This window comes from Phaseolus vulgaris, unplaced genomic scaffold, assembly GCF_000499845.2.
Source record: "Phaseolus vulgaris cultivar G19833 unplaced genomic scaffold, P. vulgaris v2.0 scaffold_357, whole genome shotgun sequence".
Lineage (NCBI taxonomy): Eukaryota > Viridiplantae > Streptophyta > Magnoliopsida > Fabales > Fabaceae > Phaseolus > Phaseolus vulgaris.
Window position 1 is genome coordinate 2,615 of NW_027174213.1, and position 22,058 is coordinate 24,672.

The following is a 22,058-nucleotide window of genomic DNA, read 5'->3' on the forward strand; positions in this document are numbered from 1 at the left end:
CTTCTTCTTTCTTCTTCTTCTTCTTTCTTCTCTTCTTCTTCTTCTTCTTCTTCTTCTTCTTCTTCTTCTTCTTCTTCTTCTTCTTCTTCTTCTTCTTCTCTTCTTCTTCTTCTTCTCTTCTTCTTCTCTTCTTCTTCTCTTTTCTTCTTCTTCTTCTTCTTCTTCTTCTTTTCTTCTTCTCTTCTTCTTCTCTTCTTCTCTTCTCTTCTTCTTCTTCTTCTTCTTCTCTTCTTCTTCTTCTTCTTTCTCTCTTCTCTTCTTTTCTTCTTCTTCTTCTTCTTCTTCTTCTTCTTTTCTCTTCTTCTTCTTTCTTCTTCTTCTTCTCTCTTCTTCTTCTTCTTCTTCTTCTTCTTCTTCTTCTTCTCTTCTCTTCTTCTTCTTCTTCTTCTCTTCTTCTTCTCTTCTTCTTCTTCTTTCTTCTTCTTCTTCTTCTCTTCTTCTTCTTCTCTCTCTTTCTCTTCTTCTTCTTCTTCTTCTTCTTCTCTTCTTCTTCTTCTTCTTCTTCTTCTTCTTCTTCTTCTCTTCTTTCTTCTTCTTCTTTCTTTTTCTTCTTCTTCTTCTTCTTCTCTTCTTCTTCTTCTTCTTCTTCTTCTTCTTCTTCTTCTTCTTCTTCTTCTTCTTCTTCTTCTTTCTTCTTCTTCTTCTTTCTCTTCTTCTTCTTTTCTTCTTCTTCTTTCTTCTTCTTCTTCTTCTTCTTCTTCTTCTTCTTCTTCTTCTTCTTTTCTTCTTCTTCTTCTTCTTCTCTTCTTCTTCTTCTTCTTCTTCTTCTTCTTCTTCTTCTTCTTCTTCTTCTTCTTCTTCTTCTTCTTCTCTTCTTCTTCTTCTTCTTCTTCTTCTTCTTCTTCTTCTTCTTCTCTTCTCTTCTTCTTCTTCTCTTTCTTCTTCTTCTTCTTCTTCTTCTTCTTCTTCTTCTTCTCTCTTCTTCTTCTTCTTCTTCTCTTCTCTTCTTCTTCTTCTTCTTCTTCTTCTTCTTCTTCTTCTTCTTCTTTCTTCTTCTTCTTCTTCTTCTTCTTCTTCTCTTCTTCTTCTTCTTTCTTCTTCTTCTTCTTCTTCTTCTTCTTCTTCTTCTTCTTCTTCTCTTCTTCTTCTTCTCATCTGATTGACCATGTAAGTTGGTTGTCGCTCTCGAGTTGGAAGAGTAATCTTATTTTTTTCTCCCTACATATCTTACAAAAACTTCGAGGGAAAGTTTTTCAAAGTTTATATTGATCTGGAGGGTAGGGATTTTTCTATGACTGAGAGGGTAGATCTAAATTCCCTTTTTATTGGACCAAGTCCCTCACATGGTATAAACAGTAGCCTCGCTCGTCCACGAGCACCAAAGACTAAGAAGTTTTTTGTGTTTTTGACAAACTGTTGAGGAGGCTCCCTACTCGAGAGTTGGTGGTCATTTATTTGTTTAGTAGATTTTAATGGTAGGTGACAAATTTATTTTCTTTGGTCAGTTTAAACTTTTACTAACCTTGTGCTTTTTTGCAGGCATAATGCCTAAATCTATCCGAAGTTCCAAATCTATGATGTTGGCGCTAAGGAAAGAGATCATTGGACATCCAAGGGGCAGCCTCGAGTATGTGACTTGAGATTCTTTGGTCAACGTTATCAAATTGGTACCACCCTCGGGCGCCAATGACCGAAGGAACAAGAAAAGAAAGGAGAGGACTACCAGGAGGTCTGCCCGAGATTTCTAGAGACAGTTGACACTGCCTCCTCATCCTCCTTCCTCACCCAGTATAACAACTAAAGAGTTTGCTTCCTTGCTCCGTATTGAACTCCATTTTTCCAAAGGTGTTCATGTTGGTTTGACACCTAAGAAGAGCAAGCAGTACGGTCAACACTGGTGAAAGATCTGATCTCAACTTGCATTGAGTTGCAGAGTCGTGCTTTGTTGTTGACGAGGGTAATCAATGACGAGGGCAATAAAGCATGTCAAGGCTATCTCCAAGTTGGAGCACAAGATGATCAATGCTATCAGCTCTCTGAAAAGGGCCTTAGAGGCCAATTCTACCTTTGAAGGAAAAATACGCAAGAATGATGTCAAGCTAAATCAATCTCGAGCAAAATGCACTAACTTGGAGAAAAACAATCAACGTCGAGCGGTTGATATGAAAGAGCTAGAGGACAATCTTGATGTCTCAAATCATGCTCGAGAGGAGATGGTTGTTGAAGTTGAGCTCCATAACTCAAAAAGTCATATTATTTATATGTGCGAGGAGAGGTTCAACTAAGTTGTCACATAGGCCTTCATTCACAATAACGGTGCACCTGAAGGAGGTGAATTCAATGTTAACAAAGACGTATATGATGGGTGGATAATCCTTGTTGAAAATATCCCTTTTGAGGGTGAAGCGAGTGCTCACCCCGACTATGTACGACGCAGACCAGGCAAAGAAAACAGGCACCTTGATGGCAATCATCCAGCCACATACAACCACAGGGAGGATGAAGACATATAGTCTGTTTATAAACTTACTTTCAAATATGAGCCTAATTGGGTTTTTTTTCTTTTATCTTTGTAGTCCTAATCAAGAGGACAATTCTAGATTGAAGGAATGTATAGAGCATATCCAAGAAGACCTCAAAGTCATCAAAACATAAACTAGAGCTTTGGCCAGAAGTATAGAAGAAGACTGAGTTTCGACTCACTAGTGAACATTAATTTTTAGCCAAGTTTAAGCTTAAATAAATTGTATACAAAAGTTGTTTAGGGTTTCAAAGGCCATGTATTGGGCCTAGTAGCATAAAATAATTGGACCAAATATTTAGGCCAAGTAGCATAGGTTTTGGGGCTTGTATTTAGCCAATTGTAGAATAGGTCTAGTTAGGGTTAGAAGTGTCAGGGTTACAATTGGGCTTCTTTGAACCCAATTTAACCCTAGAACGTCTAGAGTATAATATAGGACGAAAATTACCTTGAAAAGGAGCACATGGATGTCCACATGGAAGTCTCATAGTGGAACTTTAGCTTTTAATGAGGAGCTTCCTTTACACTAGAGGCGCATGCAAATAATCTTCAAGTTTTAAAGACGAAGTCAATAAGCACTCAGCTGGACGCAATTAATGAGACTTCTCTTGATGGGCTTTACTTGGCCACGTGGGAAACATGAGTTGGATGGGAGATTCACTAGGGTCGGGTCCAATTATTGACGAGCTGGAACATTCTGGTGTAAGGGTGGTAGGTAAAGGTGATGTTGCATGTCCATACCATGTTGCAGGTGGTCCTAACAAAATCGTGGTGGAGCATGTTACATCTCCTAACATTGTTGGCAGAGTGTCTCTAGGGAACGAGAAGCTAGACGGAAGGGGTGCTGACCAGAGGAGGATGCACCGGTGTCTGTGAGAGTTGAGCGAGGAGTTGTAACCCCTCTGGTAGGGGTGGTTTCGGGCTTAGGGGTGGCTTCGGCAGTTTGTGAAGGTGTTAGAGGAGGACGAGAGCTCAAGGAGGGAAGGTTGTTGGGTCTTGTTGAAGCTAGTGTTTGTGAGTAGGGTACGGTTTTCTTACAGGAGGAGGCTCATGTTGGTGACCTGTTGTTGTTGGAAGGGAAGAGGACAGACAACCCCTCAAAGGTGAATTTAGGTAAGGAGGAGAACGGGTTGTAAGTCCTTGGGACAGAGTGGTGAAGGTGAAGGAAGTAGCCAGTATCATGGGGACAAACCCAGGTAATCGTTCCCCGTGTATAGCTTCAAGGATGGTGAAAGGTTTATATGAAGGTATGCTTGAAACTACATATATTTTGTTCAAAGACAGTAATTTGGTGGATGTGCAGGTGGACCAAGCTGTTTTTTTTTTCAACAACCAGGTACTAGGATTGATTCTCTTTTCACGTCAGACAACGCAATTGAGAATTGTAATAGAATTTATTGGGTGAAGAATGAAAAGAACGAGTTTCTAGTGTTTGATGTGTTGGTAAAGAAGCATGATTTTCTTTTCCCGGACGAGAAGGCGCAATCATAAATAGTTTACATTCTTTGACTAATCGGGTCAGTGGCAATACGAGGAAGTCGATGGGGGAGAGTAGTAAGTTTTTCAATGAAGATAATTAGTTTGAATGTCAGAGGGATAGGAGACACCATAAAAAGAAATTACTTAAGAAAGCTGATTAGTAAGGAACAAACGGATATGATGTGCTTACAAGAGACAAGGTGCTCTGATTTTAGCAAGGAGAAGGTTTGTCTCCTTTGGGGGACTAACGAAGTAGATTAGGTTGAAAACAAAGTTATAAACAGTGTTGGTGGGGTTCTTACGATGTGGAGTAATAAGACGTTCTAGATGTTTAGTTTTGTAAACATAAGGAACTTTACTGTTATTGATGGTTTTTGGAAGGTTGGTAATGAGGTACATGTAACAATAGTGAATGTATATTGCTCTGGCTCTTTACGGGAAAAGAAAGAGGTGTGGAAAGAGATTAACAGTTTCAGGTTGAATCAACTGTCAAAGGCATGGTGTATTCTTGGAGATTTTAATTCTATTATACGAAAAAAGGAGAGGAAGAGTTTGATTTCGGTGTCAAACTATTCTAGAGAAATAAAAGGCTTTAATGATTTTATTGAAAAATCAGAATTGGTTGATATCCCGTTGGTAGGCAGGAAGTTTACTTGGCATAAGCCCAATGAAATGGTGAAGAGCAGAATTGACAAGGTTCTAGTTTCAAAGGAGTGGTTGGAAACTTGGCCACATTGCCAACAGTTCGTATTAAACAGATCAATCTCCGACCATTGTGTAGTTATACTTAAAGAGGTGTTCGTCAACTGGGGCTCGAAACCTTTTAGGAGTTTAGATGTTTGGCAAAGAGATAGCAGATTTAAAGAGTTAGTGAGTTTGAGATGGTCCACCTATGAGGTTTTAGGAGGTGGGATATACATTTTCAAAGAAATATTGAAAAAGCTAAAAGCAGATTTAAAAGTATGGAACAAATAAGTCTTCAGGGATGTCAACCTTCCCAGTAAGGAAGTGCAAAAAAGGATTGATGATTAGACGCACGAGATGATGATCGAGGTTTAGAAGAGTTAGAATGGGAAGAAAGAAAGTCTCTCTTAGCTGAATTTAATAAAGCTGTGTTTAAGCAAGAGGCTATTATGTTTTAGAAAGCTAGGCAAAGGTGGTTGAAACAGGGGATCTTAATACAAAAAATTTTCACTTGTCTATAAACTGGAGAAGGGTAAGGAATCAGTTGCATGGGGTTTTTTTAACGGTAGGTGGTGCAAGGATAAGGATGTGATCAAGGACAAGGTTCGAGATTTCTTTGAAGTCTGGTTTGCTAGGAACGAAGCTTGTCAGGTTAGACCGGACAATGTTAGGTTTAGTTCCCTTTCGAAAACTGACAATGAATTGTTGATTGGTGATTTTTCTGAAGAAGAGATTAGGGCAACAGTTTGGAGTTGTGACAGTTCAAAGAGTCCTGGTCCTGATGGTTTTAATTTTGGTTTTTTAAAATTTTGTTGCGATGTCATTAAAAAGGATGTGGTGTTGGTGGTGAAGGATTTTACGGTTAATTGTCATTGGCCCAGATGTTCAAATGTTTTGTTCCTGTGTTTTATACCAAAAGTAGAAAATCCTCAGCAGCTTGGCGAGTTTAGACCCATTTCGTTAGTAGGTTGCTTGTATAAAATCATCTATTAAGTGTTGTCTTTATGCTTGAAAAAGGTGATCGGTAAAGTTATTGACGTTAGACAATCGGCTTTCCTTGAAGGAAGGGGTTTGTTGGACAATGTGTTAGTAGCTAATGAGGTTTTGGAAGAATATAAAAGAAAGAGGAAGAATTGTGTTTTCTTCAAAGTTGACTATGAGTAGGCGTATGACTCGGTTAGTTGGGAGTTTATTTATTATATGCTAGGAAGGTTGGATTTCTGTGATCTTTGGATCCGATGGATAAAGGGTTGTTTAGAATCAGCTTATGTTTCAGTACTTGTGAACGGTAATCCAATTAGGGAGTTCATTCCTAGGAAGGGACTTCGTCAAGGTGACCTGCTAGCTACATTTCTCTTTCTTATTGTGGCAGAAGGGTTGGTCGGGTGTGTCGAGGATGGCAGAAGAGAAGAATTTGATAGACAGTTTGGAGGTTGGAAGGGCTAAAGTGAAGGTAAGTATGTTACAATATACAGATGATACTCTATTCTTTTATGAAGCTAACACCAAAAGTGTTTTCAATATTAAGGGGATTTTGCAATGCTTCGAGCTTTCTTTTGGGCTTAGGGTGAATTTTTTGAAAAGTAGAATTGGCAGGACGGGGTTGGATCAAATTTCGCTTCAGCGTTTTGCAGTTATCCTTAACTACGACGTGATGGTTTCTCCTTTCGTTTACTTGGGGTTGCCAGTAGGAGGGCGTCATAAGCGTGGTGCCTTTTGGAATGGGGTGATAGAGAAAGTTCAGGCTAGGCTAAGTAGGTGGAAAGGCAAGTGTTTGTCGATGACTGGGAGGATTTGTTTGATCAAGTATGTTCTTTCATCTATTTCGTTATTTTATATGTCTTTATTCAAATTGCCTTAAGGGGTGGCAGATAAGTTAGTTAGGATTTAAAGGAATTTTCTTTGGGGGTGGGGTTCTGAAGGAAGGAAGATCGCTTGGTCTTCTTGGAAAAATGGTATGTGAGCCTTGCGATATTGGGGGGCTTGGTATTATCGGTCTAAAGATTTTTAACTTGGCTTTGTTAGGTAAATGGATTTGGAGGTTGGGTTCGGATAAGGGTGGTCTATGGAAGGAGGTGCTTGTTTCTAAATATGGTGGTTGGAGAAGTTTGAGAGAGGAAGGAAAAAGTCGTAGGAGCTCTCTTTGATGGAAAGATTTGAAAGAGGTGTGAGTTTCAGAGGATTGGGGAAGAAGTTTTGAAGATGGTTTCAAGTGGAAAGTTGGTGATGGAAAGAATATTTCTTTATGGGAGGATAGTTGGCTGGGTTGTGGTCCGTTGAAGAGAGTCTTTCCCGAGACTATTCTCTCTCTGTTCGACCAAAGTTGCAAAGTTGGCAGAGCTTGGTCTTGGACTAATGGTGTCTGGGTTTGTCATTTAGACTGGCGAAGACATTTTTCGACTGGGAGAAGCCTTTTGTGAATCAGTTGTTTTAGGTTTTCCAAGATGTTAAGTTGATTTGGGAGAGGCGGATAGTTGGGTTTGGAAGGTTGGGGGACTTCAGACGTATTCAACTAACTATGCCTATATTCAGGTTAGAGGGATCGTAGGGTAGAATTTTCTTTGGTATTCAGTAAGTTGTGGAGGTGTAAATTCGTGCCTTCTGCTTTATTTACTGCTTGGAGGGTGCTGGAGAATAAGATTGCTACTAGGGTCAATTTGGAAAGGTGAGGGGTGGTGGTTCAAAATTCATTGTGTTGTTTGTGTGGGAATGAGGAAAAGTCTTACCGCCATTTGTTTTTCGATTGCAGTTTTGCTTGGCGGTGTTCGGAGTTTTTGCTTTAAGTAGCTTGGAGTGTCGTTCGTGTCTCACATTGATCCTATGTCAAACTTTGTTCAGTTCAGGATGAGTCAGTCTTCAGATTCGGTTAATGATGTGTGGGGTACAATTTGGGTTGGGTAGTGAGTGAAATCTGGAACCACATGAATTTTATCATCTTTCAAAAGGGGAGTGACTGATGTGTCAGAAGTGTTTGCAATGGTGCAAGTAAAGGTTTGGTCTTGGATTTCTTCTAAAATCTCGTTCTGTTTCGTTTTCTTATTCTAATTGGTGTTTGGAACCTTTGATGTGTATGAGGATGGTATCTTGATGTATTTTAAGCTTTTTTTAGTGTGTTAGTGTTTTTGTTAGTCTAATAGGCAGTTTTAGTTAGAAGATGGTTATTGTACAATTTTGTATAAGGGTTGAACCACCCCCGAAGTGATTCTTATTTACTTATTTTTATTGTTGATAAAAAACAAATCTTAAATTTAGGAACTCTTTTGTGTAAACCGTGAAGCTTTTGTGTGTTTGCTTTAAGAATATTTTAATTGATTGGTTAATCAATTGTGTTTGAGTCATTTTTAATTTTTGAATACATTCCAGTCATGCCAAGTCATGTTAATCCATATATGTTCAACAATTCTTAGTAGTACTTTTGGTTCAATTTTTAATTTCTTGCTTTGTTCAAGAAAATATGAAGATGTTTTGCAGATTTTTGTTCCTTTGAATTGTTTTAATTTCTGTATTTGAGTTCATTACTTGTTAATTAGTTTAGTAACAAGTTCTTATAGTTAGAATTTCCCTTGTGTCTTGAGTTTATGTGGCAAATTTCTGTATTTGAATTGTGACTGAAAATTAATTGTCACAATTTGTTTCATTAACAAAAAAAATTCTTAAATTTTGTATTTAAGTACATTGAAGTGCTAGAAAATAGAAGAAAAAGAAAGTACATCAAAATTCAAAATAGAAAAAAAATATAAATCAAATACGAAAACATGTGAGATGCACCTTACACCATAAAGTGAGCATAAAACTTTCCAGAATTATGAAAATTAATTGTTTTGGTGTTTTAACAAGATTTCAGTGCCATTCATCAATTATTTGATTATATTTTCTATTATAAAAATTTCAGTAGCTGAAACCAATTACAAATTTCAAGATATATCATGCAAGTGTATTAGTGTTTTTGCTTTCAATTCTTTGGTAATTTTGATTTTGTTAATCCATTCTAAATCCAATTTTAGGTTCTAATTTTGTGTGCCAACCATTGTTTCAGTACCTTAATTTCAGTTTGTCATTTTATTCTTACTCAATTTTGTATGTCAATATTAAAATTCCTTTTGAAGTAGTCCTTTATTCAAATGGAAACTTTTGTTGCTTTTTAATTTGCTTTACCTTTACTTGCTCAAATTCATATTAGAATTAAGACTCAAATTAAATCAAACAATCAAAATCAATTAGCAAAGAAACCAAACGTACTTAATGATAAAGTTAGGAAGAACATGACTTGACATTACTTGAATTTGATTTTAAAATGAAAACTATTCAAATAAAATGAAATGTATCGAAAAAAATTGCAATAAAACTCAACAAATTGTAAAAGCAACACAATATACTCAATAGAATTCCTAAAAATTAAAATGGATGGTTCAAGAACACAAATCATTTGAACCGAATGAAATTAGCACAAATATCATTAGACAATTAATAAAATGGAATTGAAACAACAAGACACTCAAGAACATCAAATGAAGGACCTGGAATTATGAAGAAAAAAATTATGAGAAGAAGATACTTAGCTCTTAAAGAACAAAAGCTCTAGATACTAAATGATAGTATCTCCATCATCCGAATAAGTTGTTCTTTAGACTTTCAGTGAGATTTGACGGAAGTTATTGGAAGTAATGTGTCAAGGATGGCTCCATTGGAGCTATGGGTTCCTTGGAGTTGCCATGAAGATTGTGGAGAGTGATTGGTTTGTTCATATCACTTGGAAAAGGTGGAAAATAAGACCAAAGATGTCTATCCTAAATAGGCTAGACAAGAGAGTGCTTAGACTTGCAATTTGGCAACATAACACTCATATCATATCTTGATATATCTTTCATGAGCTAAGCACCTCAATTTATAGGAGAAAGGGTTGAATAATTTGGAGCCAAAATTTGAAAATTCAAAAAAAAACCTCTCTAATGAGAAGGTGCCATGTGGATTTGTGTTTTCCATGTTTAGCTCACACTTTCCGTGCTAAACTCTCTCCACTCCTAAGTTGCCATGTGGACGTTCATGTGCTCCTTACCGAAGTAATTTTCGTCCTCTATCATATCCTAGACATTTTAGGGTTACATTGGGCTCAAAGAAATCCAATTGTTACCCTAACTAGTCACTTTTAATTGTAACTAGACATATTTTACTATTAGCCCAAATACAAGCCCAAAAACCTATGCTACTTTGCTCAAATATTTGGTCCAATTATTTTATGCTACTAGGCTCAATACATGGCCCATGAAATCCTAAACAACTTTATACAATTTATTTAAGCTAAAGCTTGACCCAAAAATAATGTTGACTAGTCAATCAAAACTCAATCTTTTAGTACTCTTCTTACCAAAGCTATAATTCATGTTTTGATGAGTTGGAAGTCTTCTCGAATATGCTTTGTATATTTCTTCATCCTAGAATTATCCTCTTGATTGGATCTACAAAGTTAAACAAAAGTTCAATTAAACTCATATTTGCAAATAAATCTATTAAGAGACTCTAGGTCTTCATTGTGTGATTATCAACCCCTACTTCCCTAATAGAATTTTCCAATTTCTAAAGATTAAATATATGAAATTTAAATTGTTTTATTTTGAAATGCTTTGTTTGATTAAAACAGTTTAAATCTATTATTTTTTTTATTTAAATAAAGCATTTTAATTACCATCAAATATATAAATGTATTTTAAATAAAAAAAATTGTTGATAGAGAGAATAAAATTGATATCAATGATAAAAGTATAATCGCCGCGAAAATAAATGAAAGAAAATCGACATCAAATAAAAAAGTTAGTACACAACGGCTAAAAGGTAGTATCATCGATATTTATGAAAAAACATCTCTATTAGTATAGAACGAGAAATAATAACAATCTACAAGGAAAAAAGTAATCATAACAATTTAAATAAAAATAATAATTCTTACCATCATTAATTAAAAAAAACCTTAATCAACATTAACTAAAAAGTAATCATTCAACAATATGTCAAAAAAATCAAGATGTTCATACTCGAACAAGAATTCCTCTAATTTACAAGAATTAAACAAAACATCAACAAAAATCGGTTTAAAAAGAAATTTTCAAATTTAAATTATTTTTAGAATTTCAATCTCATATTTTTTATTTAAAAAAAATCAAATTTCTGACCAAATATATACAATAACATTAAATATCAATTACATACTACCAATATAACTTTTTTATAAATATTATGATATAAGTATAAAAAAAATTTGAAAACTATTATACGAAATAATTTATAAATTAATTTGTGTATAAATTTAAACTTACATAATAATTTAAATTTTTTATAACGTTTGCCTGATTGAATTGCAGCAAACTTCACGCGCGTTTACCGTACGATGTTTTCATACATTTAATTTTGTTGGCATCTTATCTACTTCAATTATTATTAGTCAACCATCAACATTAATATATTTACATCAATTAAATACGCGCGTGGAAAAATAAGGACTCGTTTGTCGTCAATACAATTTTAATATTATTTTAATTTAAGGAACAAAAAGATATAAAAAGAAAGGTGCTGCTTATTGCTGAATGCGATTGTGGGACAATTCAAATGGATTTGTGTACATTATTTTATCTTTTAATGTGTATTATATTCACTTTTATGGCCATCATAATGGAGTTCTCTGAAAATCATGACAGAGACATGTAATCACAAATAAATAATACTTCCACTTATATTAAATATAAGAAAAAATTATATTTAACAAACATTTACTCTAGTATGATTTCCTGAAAGATATTACTTAAAAAAATATCAACATTAAAAATTTAAACATTTTTCTTAATAAACATAATTCTAAACAATTTAGAAAAAGAAAACTTATAAGGATAGTAGCTTTATTTTTTTAGCCTAATTGAAGAAATGTACAAAGCATATCGAAGAAAAATTCATCTCATCAAAATATAAACTAGAGCTTTTTGTAAGAAAAACACAAGAAGACTAAGTTTCGACGGACTCAACATTATTTTTGGGTCAACTTTACCTTAAATAAATTGTATAAAGTTGTTTAGGATTTCATGGGTCATGTATTAGGCTAGTAGACATAATTATTGACCAAATATTTGGGTCAAGTAGCATAGGTTTTTGAGCTTGTATTTGGGCCAATTTGTAACAACGTAACTTTTCTTAAAAACAAAAACAGAAGTCGCACCCCCTCACAGTGCCATTTTCTTCTTTCACTCTCTCTCTCTCTCCATATTCTCTTCTCTCCCTCTCTCTTAATTTTCTCTCCCAATCTTCATCTATTTTAGAATCTGATCATACCACGTTGTAGCAGGCGAATTAAGGAACATTTCTACCCGATTAGATTTTTAAACAGAGTAAGTTCCTTTTTATTCTAAATATCCTTTGTTCTCTGTTTTTCCTTAGGATTTAGTCATCAATATTGGTGGGGTCAGTTGAGAAGTTTAACCCTCTCAACTTATTTTACTATATACTGAATTTTTGTTATGTTTGGATAATTTGCATTAGGCTCGTAAATCTTGAAGTTTATCCAGACTGTGGGGAATAAAATTCTAAAAGTTGCTTGGAAAGCAAGCAATTGAGGTAAGGGAAGCTAAATTTAATTTTTTAATAGCACCCTAGGATAGAAGATCTGAATGCGAAGGGGACGTGGTACCAATATTCAATTTCTCTTGCAGGGATGTTGTGTGTTTATATATTGTGTTGTTTGTTTATATATTATTTAAACTAGTAAAATATTAGATTTTGATGGTTTAGTATTTAAGTGTTGTTTTTTTTCTGTTAAATAAGATTTTGAATATTGTGGATTGCGTTTTGAATGATATTGTATGATGAAAATTGTATGAAATTGACGTCATACATTTGGGATAATGTATGAGTTGTTATTTGATGGTACATTAAGTATGAAAAGCCTATGTTTAACGGAGATCCTCTGGCTTCACTGGTGATCTAAGTCATGTAGACTAAGATATTAGGTGGTGAGAAGCTGAGAGGGAGTTCATACACACCGGGTCCCACTGTAGACACTCGGTATTGGATGTTTGAACTTACTCTGATCCTTTTTATTGGATTCGCTAATAATCTTTGGATCAGGTGTTAGTCTCTAGTAGAGGCATACTTAATGAGTCTTCCGGAAGATGAAGTGAGATTGAAATGAAATCCAATGATTGTGATTGAAAATAGATCCATGTGTGGTCTATATGAATGATGGAATTGCTATTGAAATTTTACATGAAATCATTTAAAGAAATGTTTATAAATTATTAGTCTAAATTGGTTCTATTTCCATGAATTATGTCATGGATTTTCTTTGCATTAGCTTACCCTTGCTTTTCTTGCTGTGTTTGAACTGCGATGACTGTACAATGTACATGAGCAGATGACCATATAGGTGCAGAAGAGCCTTAGAGGTTTCAAAGTTTTATTTTGAGCTATGGATATGTAAATATTTTTATTTCTATAAATCCTAATCATGTATTAGGAATATTTTGAAAAACTCCAAGTTTGTATAGAAACTGGTAGAACTTTTATTGTAATAGTTACATGTAAATTATGGGGTGTTACACCAATAGTAGAATAGGTATAGTTCGGGTTTAAAGTGACTATTTAGGATAACAATTGGGCTTCTTTGAGCCCAATGTAACCCTAGAACGTCTAAGGTATATTATAGGATGAAAATTACCTTGGCAAGGAGTACATGGACGTCCACATGATAACCTAGGAGTGGAAAGGATTTAGCATGGAAGGTGTGAGTTAAACATGGAAAGCATGAGTCCACATGACACCTTCTCATTGGAGAATTTTATTTTGAATTTTCAAATTTTGGCTCCAAAATGTTCAGCCCTCTCCTATAAATTGAGGGGTTTGGCTCATGAAAAGGAAGATCAAATATGAGTGTCATGCTGCCAAATTACAAGCCTAAGCACTCTCTTGTCTAAACCTCTTTATGATAGACATCTTTGGTCTCATTTTCCACCTCTTCCAAGTGATATGGCCAAACCAATCACTCTCCAAACTCTTCATGACAACTCCAAGGAATCCATAGCTCCAGTGGATTTGGCTACTTCCACAAATAAAGGTCAAACAATTCAAAGCAACAAAAGCTCAATTTAAAATTTAACGACTACTTCAAAGAGAGTTTATGATAAACATGACTTCAAATGAGTAGACAATAAAATTGACAAACAAAAAATTAAGAATCGCGAAGAAAAGCTAGCATGCTAAAGGAATCCTAAAGAAAGCTTCTAGAATAGATGAATAACACCATACAAATTTTTTGTAAGAATTTTTTCACAACTTGTCGAATTTATGCTGAACAAAATATTTGAATTCAAACTTTGAAATTTTAACCACTGAAACTTCAATGTATAAGTTGAATATTGGCACTGGAATTTCACAAAATAATTTTCCAATTAATTGCAATATTTTTTTCAAATTGGCTCCTCAATTCAAATTTGTTGAGCCAATTACACTCAGTTCGTTTTTCATTTGTCATTTTTTTTTCTATTTTGAATTTTGATGTAATTGTTTTTTTTCACTTTTCTCAACACCTCAAAGTACTCCATTCCAGAGTTTCATATTATTTTTACCATTAATTAAAATTATGATAAACTTTTTCAGCCAGCACAAAATTATGGAAAATAGAGTAACCTATTTGAATTTCAAAAACATAAATGAAAACTCAAGACAATAGAATTTATTGAATTTGGAACTTGTATGGAACTAACAACAAGTATAAAACTTAAATATATAAGAAAGAAATGCACCAAAGCTCAAATTCATATTAGAATTAAGACTCAAATTAAAGCAAACAACCAAAATCAATTAGAAAAGGCACCACACAGATTTAATGACAAATTTAGGAAGAACGTGACTAGACATTACTTGAACTTGATTTCAAAATGAAAATGACTCAATTAAAAATTAAATGTACCGAATAAAATTGTGATAAAACTCAAATAAAAGTAAAAGCAATACGGTATACTAAATTGAATTCCTACAAAAATTAAAATGGATGGTTCAAGATTTAATTAGCACAGATATCATGAGATGATTAGTAAAATGGAATTGAAACAACAAGACACTTAAGAACATCAAATGAACAACATGGAATTAAGAGAAGAAGATACTTAGCTCTTGAAGAACCAAAGCTCTAGATACCGAATGATAGCACCTCCTTCATCCAAAATGGGTTTTCTTTGAATTTTGGTAAGAGTTGGCGGAAGCTATTGGAAGTAATGTGTCAAGGAGAGCTCCATTGGAGTTATGGATTCCTTGGAGTTGCCATGAAGAGTGTGGAGAGTGATTGGTTTGGTCATATCACTTGGAAGAGGTGGAAAGTGAGACCAAAGATGTCTATCCTAGAGAAGTTTATACAAGAGAGTGCTTACGCTTGCAATTTGGAAGCATAACACTAATATTTAATCTAGTAAATCATGAACCAAGCATCTCCTTTTATAGGTGAAAGAGGTCGGCCAAGGGTTACAAAAAGTGGTGGGAAAATACAAAACTAAATTGTTTGAATTAAGTGCCCAAAGAAGTCACAAGGCAAACATGTTCAAGTTTGCATCATGTGACCTAATTAGGTCAAATGACTGACCTAGGGTTAAATGTGGGCTGCATTTAAACCCAATTACACCCTAGGTAGTTTTAGAAACCTAACCTTAACTCTAGTTTAATTAAAGCAAAAATCATACTCTAATTTTAAGCAAGAAAATTTAAATCCTACTCTAGAATTTACACTAGGTTATGACACTTTGGACATATATAAGAGAGTGTCTTTGTCATTAGCAGTAGAGTCACTATCTTCTTGTGTTATCCTTGTCATAGCTCTAGTGGTTGGTATTGAGCTAAAGCCTCTAACATCATCTGCTCCCCCTTGAAGAGGATTTGTCCTCATATCAAATGTCTCTGCTCATCATTTGTTCTACTTGCAAAATGTGTTAGATCTATAACATTAAAAGTAGCATGTACTTAATATTCTTCACGTAGATCCAACTAATATGCATTATTATTGTCTCTCTTGAGAGGACTTGGAAAGGACCATATCCTCGAGGACTAAGCTTAGACTTCCACTGACTAGGGAATCTATCATTTCTAAGATGCATCCAAACTCAATCTGCTTCTTTAAAAACTATCTCTCTCTTCCCCCTTATTATTATGTTTGATGTATTTATCAGTTTGTTTCTATAATTTCTTAACAAATTCAACTTTTGTTACCCATTCCTTATGCACAAATTCATGTGGATTAGGCAAAGGTAAAAAATACAAAGGAGTATGAGGATTAAAACCATATACATCCTCAAATGGAGAAATATTAGTAGTCTTATAGACCACTCTATTGTATGCAAACTCTATGTGAGGAAGGTACTCATCCAAGATTTGTGGTTTCCTTTCATGACCTACCTAAGCATATTTGATAGAGATCTATTTACAATATTTGTGTGAGGATGACAAGAGGTTGAAAAGGGCAACTTAGTTCCTAGCCTTTCCCGAAAATTTCTCCAGAAATGGCTAACAAATTTTGGATCTCTATTCTAAACTATGGCTTTAGGTGGACCATGAAGCCTTACCACTTCTCTAAAGAAGACTTTAGAGATATTGTTAGCATTATCCAATTTATGGCAGGGTATGAAATGAGCCATCTTGTTAAACCTATCCACTACCATAAAGATGCAATCAAATCCTCTTTGTGTCCTAGGAATCCCTAAAATGAAATCCATGTCAATGTCTTCCCATGGAGCACAAGCAAGAGGTAAAGGAGTATAAAGTCCATGAGGCATTGTCTTAGACTTAGCTTTTAAACATGAGATACATCTATGACAATGTCTTTGAACTTATTTTCTCACATAGGGCCAAAAGAATTTTCCTTTTAAACGCTCTAGAGTTTATCAACTCCAAAATGACCCATGAGACCTCCTTCATGTGATTCTTTAATGAGGAGTCTTCTATATGTTCCTTGAGGTATACAAAGTTTTAATTTTTTAAACAAATACCCCTCAGAAATGTAAAAAACCTCCTTGTGCTCTATGTTTGCAGTTAGGAAAGGTGGATGCAAAATCTTGATCATTCTCATAAAGCTCAAGAATGTTTTTAAATCCAAGAATTTAGGCTCCAAGTTTAGAAAAGAGGGCATGTCTCTAAGATAGAGCATATGCTGCAATGTTTGTATTGCCCTTCTTGTGTTAGATAACATATGGATATTGCTCTAGAAATTCCATCCATTTTGCATGGCATTTGTTCAACTTATGTTGACCCTTGAGATATTTTAAAGATTCATGATCACTATGAATGAAAATTATTTTGAAACCAAATAGTGTTCCCAAGTCTACAGGGCCCTCATAAGTGCATAGAGCTCTTTATCATAGGTAGGGTAATTGAGGGTTGCACCATGTAATTTTTCACTAAAATATGCAATTGAGTGCCCACCCTACAATAACATTGAACCTATGCCTACTTCTAATGCATTACACTTTTGCTCAAAAGTGTTTGAAAAGTTTGGCAAAGCTAGAATGGGTGCATTAGTGAGTTGAGCTTTTAACCTTTGAAAGTCTTGCTCATGTTTCTCAATTCAATAAAATGGAGTGTCTTTCTTCACCAACTCATTGAGTGGTGAAGCTAGACTAGAGAAGTTGGGAACAAATCTTCTATAGAAACTTGCTAATCCATGAAAGCTCCTAACATCTCCTACATTCTGCGGTATTGGCCACTCTTAGATGGCTTTGACTTTCTCAGGGTCAACATGAACCCCATTTTTGTTTACTATAAAACCTAAAAAGACTACACTATCAACACAAAAAGTGCATCTCCTTCCTCCGAAATGAGTTTCTCTTTGAATTTTGGTGAGAGTTAGAATAAGCTAATGGAAGTAATGTGTCAATGAGAGCTCTATTGAAGCTATGGATTTCTTGGAGTTTCCATAAAGAGTGTGGAGAGTGATTGGTTCGACCATATCACTTGGAAGATGATACAAACCAAGCTAACAAGGAAATGACCAAGGATACACATTACCATTCACACTATGAGAATTCATCTCAACATTCAAGTGAAGACCTCACCAAGGATCTAGCAGACCTCACCAGAGGGAGAACTGGACAAAAACCAGAGCATCTAATGTTCTTCCCGCTAGTCTTCTTAAGAATTAATCAAGTTGTAAATAAATTGGGCTCACTCTAGGGGTCCAAATAGCAAGATAGGCCAGAGTAGGTTCATATAGCATAATAGGGGAGGTGTGCTTATCACTTTAGCTTGTTTTTGACCTAGTTTATAGAAGAACAAGCCTAAGGTGTGGTTTTGACTTAGTCAAACCCTAAAGGCAACCCCATTTTTAGGTTTCCCATCCTACCCTTGCTTCTTTTCCAAGGCACCATCTCCTATAAATAGGGTGTCATACTCCTTGTATTTTACATGTTGAATTTGAATAAAAAAGTTACTCTGCACAATTTGTGTGAGGTGTTTGTGACGCTTGTTTCCTCTTAGCTTTAGGTCTCATCTTGAGTGATTTGAGAAGTATCAAGTGGCGGCCATCAACACTTATCTTGGAGTAAAACAACACTCCAAGTGGCGTGATCTATTCTCTATCCATCACATAAGCATTTACTTTCCTTCATCTCTTCCATTTTTCCATTACTCCATTTATCTTTGTGTTCTTATGTTCTTATTTTCCTCCATTGTCAATTTGGTTTCCATCATGCTTATATGTTTCCTTCCATGTTCATTTAAATTCCGCCATTCATCATCAATCACCATATACTTGTATTTTTCCTTTGCCCTCTAGAAGTGAACCTTCACACTTACTTAACCATTTGGTTAAGTTCGTGTCCAGTGGGGATCTTCTTGGGTTCTCACCATATAATTGATAAAAATCTCAATCCTAAGTCAATTTTCATATTTAAAATGGAATCATCTAAAATCAACTCATATCAGAAGAGGTGGAAAATGAGACAAAAGATGTATTTCCTAAAGAGGTTTAGACAAGAGAGTGCTTAAACTTGCAATTTGGCAGCATAACACTCATATATGATCTTCCTTTTCATTAGCCAAATACCTCAATTTATAGGAGAGAGGGTTGAATATATTAGAGGCAAAATTTGAAAATTCAAAATAAAACTCTCTAATGAGAAGGTGTCATGTGGACCCATGCTTTCCATGTTTAGCTCACACCTTCCATGCTAAATCCTCTCCACTCCTAAGCTGCCATGTGGATGTCCATGTACTCCTTGCCAATGCAATTTTCATCCTATATTATACCCTAGATGTTCTAGGGTTACATTGGGCTCAATGAAACCCAATTGTTACCCTAGCTAGACCTATTATATAATTGGCCCAAATACAAGCCCAAAAACCTATGCTACTTGGTCCAAATATTTAGAACAATTATTTTATGCTACTATGCCCAATACATGGTCCATGAAATCCTAAAAAAATTTATACAATTTATTTAAGCTAAAGTTTGGCCCAAAATAATGTTGACTAGTTAGTCGAAATTCAGTCTTCTTGTGTCCTTCTGACGAAAACTCTAGTTTATGTTTTGATGAGTTGTATGTCTCCTTGGATATGTTTTGTACATTCCCTCATCTTATAGTTTTCCTCTTGATTGGACCTAGAAAAATAAATAAAAAAGACTCATATTTGCAAATAAATCCATAAACAAACTCTAGGTTTTCATCCTCCTTATTATGTGGTTATGTGTGGCTGAGAGCTCTTCCGTCATCCCTCCTTCTTGAGAGGATCTATCCTTAGATCTACAGGGTTAATCTCGATTAACAGCTTTATTCCTGCTTTGAAAACTATGTTCATCCTTCAGGATTAAATGAGTTGGAGTCATCAAACAAATCAAATGAGTTAGTTTCAGTAGTTGTATAAAAACCAGTCTTATTAAGTTGTCATTCCTTTTGTTTTTCTATTATTTTTGGAAACTTATGACAAGATTTCTTTAGAGAGGAGTACATAATTTTCTTTTCTAAGTTTTTCCTCCCTTTTTCCATATTTTTATTACTAGACTCTTTAGACACGACCTTTTGTTCTAAAAAAGTTAGCAATTTTTCAGTTTTTATTTTCTGTTTTAATCTTATTTGATCATCTAAGACCTGAGAAGGTGTTAAAAGATAAAAAAAAAAACATATTTATTTTTTTCATGTGTGAAGGAAATCTTGTTGGTACGATCTTTATGTATGGATTCCATAGCAAATTACCGTGGTCATTCCAATAAGACATGACAAGTTTCAATAGGCACTACATTACATAAAATTTTATCTTTATATATGTCTACAAATAACTCAACGCTCACTTCCTGATTAATTATCAATTCCCCTTCTTTTAGTTAACCACTTAAAGCTTATAAGGTTTGGCATTGGGAATGATAGGAAGGTTTAACTTTTCAACCATCCTTGTACTGCAACAATTACAGCATGACCCGCTATTCACAATAAGAGAACAAATATTTTCTAAAATTTTACAACATGTATGAAATACATTCTCTCTTTGTGAATCAAATAGCGAACTAGACTGATTGTTAGGGCTACACTGAATCATGAGTAATTCATAAAGATAGGTTTTCTCACTTATTTTATCCTCATTTTCTTCACTCTTACTAGTTTCTTCTTTTTGGCTATTATATTCATCTTTGTCCCTTAAGATCATATTTCTCTAGTTCGAGTGTGTGAGATGTGCCCATATTTAGATAGGTTTTGGGAAGGTTATTTAGATGTTTCTTTCATATGCTTTACCTCCTTTGGAACTCACTGCTTTCATAAGGTACAAAGTATGAACTTTCTTTTTGACCTGATTCTTTTGTCAAAATTTGTTGTTCAACTTTAATGCAAAGTTGAATCAAGTCATTTAAATCTCTATAAGGTAAAAGTTCAACTATGTCTCTTTTCTCAAGATTGAGACCACTTAAGAACCTAGATATGGTGGTATTATTTTCTTCCCTAATCCCTTCCCTCATCATATATAACTCCATCTTTTTCCTATATTCTTCTACATTGTGATTTTTTGGAAGAAGTCTTTTGAGCTTATCCATAAACTCTCGGTTATAATAGGAAGGAATATAGAGGTGTCTTAGAGCACTCTTAAGATCATTCCAATATAAAAGTGGAGGCTTATTATAGTGACGTCACTCTCTAGGGACGTCCACCAATACATAGCAGAGCTTTGAAAGCTTAAAGTGGTCAGTGGTACTTTCTTTCCTCACTAACTTGATGATAGGTAAAATTTGTTCTACCTTCATCTCCTAATCTAGGTAAGTTTCAACATTTTCGTTCTCATGAAAGTGAGGTAAGTCAACTCTGACTTCAATTTTATGGCTTTCTCTTTTAGATCTTCTAGGTGTTGGTTGATAATAGTAATTAATTCTAAGACTTTCTTCTTTATTAGGAGAGTTGCCAGACCTAGAACTTTTAGAAGGTTGATTCTTTTTATATTTTCTAATATTGTCATCTCTTTAATCATTCTCAACTCTTCCTCAAAAATTGAAAAATGAGAATCTCTTTCTTTTTCTCTTTAATATTTTGATTCTCACATCGCAATTGTATTAGTTGAAGTGATTGGAGATCTCTAGCCATTTGTTCCAAAAAGAAATTTTGGAGAGCTAAAATCACTTTCACTAAGATGAGAAGTTTGTTTAGAAATGATTAAAGCTTGTGTAAAAAATACTCCCAAAGCGAAAAATAGGCTCAATGAAATAGGTAGTTTCCCAAAAGAGGGAGATGGATCACTAGGATCTCTTAAGTAAAAAGTCTTTCCTAGTCAGAGACTATCCCAAAACACTTCACAAACCTTTTTCTAAGCAAATTCTTAAAAGCACAAACAAAGATGAAAAACACTAATTAACAACAAGATATGAATAACAATAAAACAATTGAAAATTGTTAATACTAGAAAACTTTAAGCTAGATTGTTTCCTAGGTGAGGCTTCTTAGCACCTTGGACCTTGAAGACACACTCACCAAAATAAACGTGATATTAATCCACTAAGTAAAGAAGTTTAGAGCAAATACAGCTCAAAGAAAATACAATGAAAAATTAGGTAAACAAGTTTTATCCACTAAAATAAATTCCTATTCTATGCACTCCAAATTGTTGCTCTTATTGCCTTGTTTTTGTGTGAACTTTAGTTTGCTCTCCCTTGCTTCACCTCCTAGGATATTTAACCTAATGGTATCCGGTTTTACCACTTTTAGTGATGTAGCTTTCATGAAACCCTGACTGATAGAGCATCCACTAAGCCAACCCAACCTTCTAAAAGGATGACTAGGATCATGAAACAGGACCCAGGGCTAAGTCAGACTTATTCCATAGCCAGTGATTCATAGCCCATTATGCCTCAGAGGATTACCAGGAACAGAGCACAAATTATTGGACTTGAGCACCAACTATTTTCTATACTTTGTATTTAGGTAGAATAGGATTTAAATAGCAT

General features: G+C 34.7%; 1 protein-coding gene and 1 long non-coding RNA gene across 2 annotated transcripts; both read left to right on the plus strand.

The window, feature by feature from the left end:
• The first annotated feature begins 1,102 nt into the window (after positions 1-1,102).
• Positions 1,103-2,714, plus strand: LOC137817623 (uncharacterized). The gene is made up of 2 exons (XR_011081993.1): positions 1,103-1,415; positions 1,480-2,714. It is a non-coding gene; the product is annotated as an uncharacterized lncRNA (long non-coding RNA).
• A 386-nt stretch (positions 2,715-3,100) lies between these two features.
• Positions 3,101-6,390, plus strand: LOC137817622 (uncharacterized; the record flags this gene model as incomplete). Its single annotated transcript, XM_068620897.1, has 7 exons — positions 3,101-3,333; positions 4,054-4,165; positions 4,322-4,900; positions 5,156-5,485; positions 5,642-5,725; positions 5,997-6,077; positions 6,153-6,390. Coding segments are annotated over exons 1-7 (1,657 nt in total), but the record flags the coding sequence as incomplete, so codon positions are not given.
• Between the last annotated feature and the right edge of the window lie 15,668 nt (positions 6,391-22,058).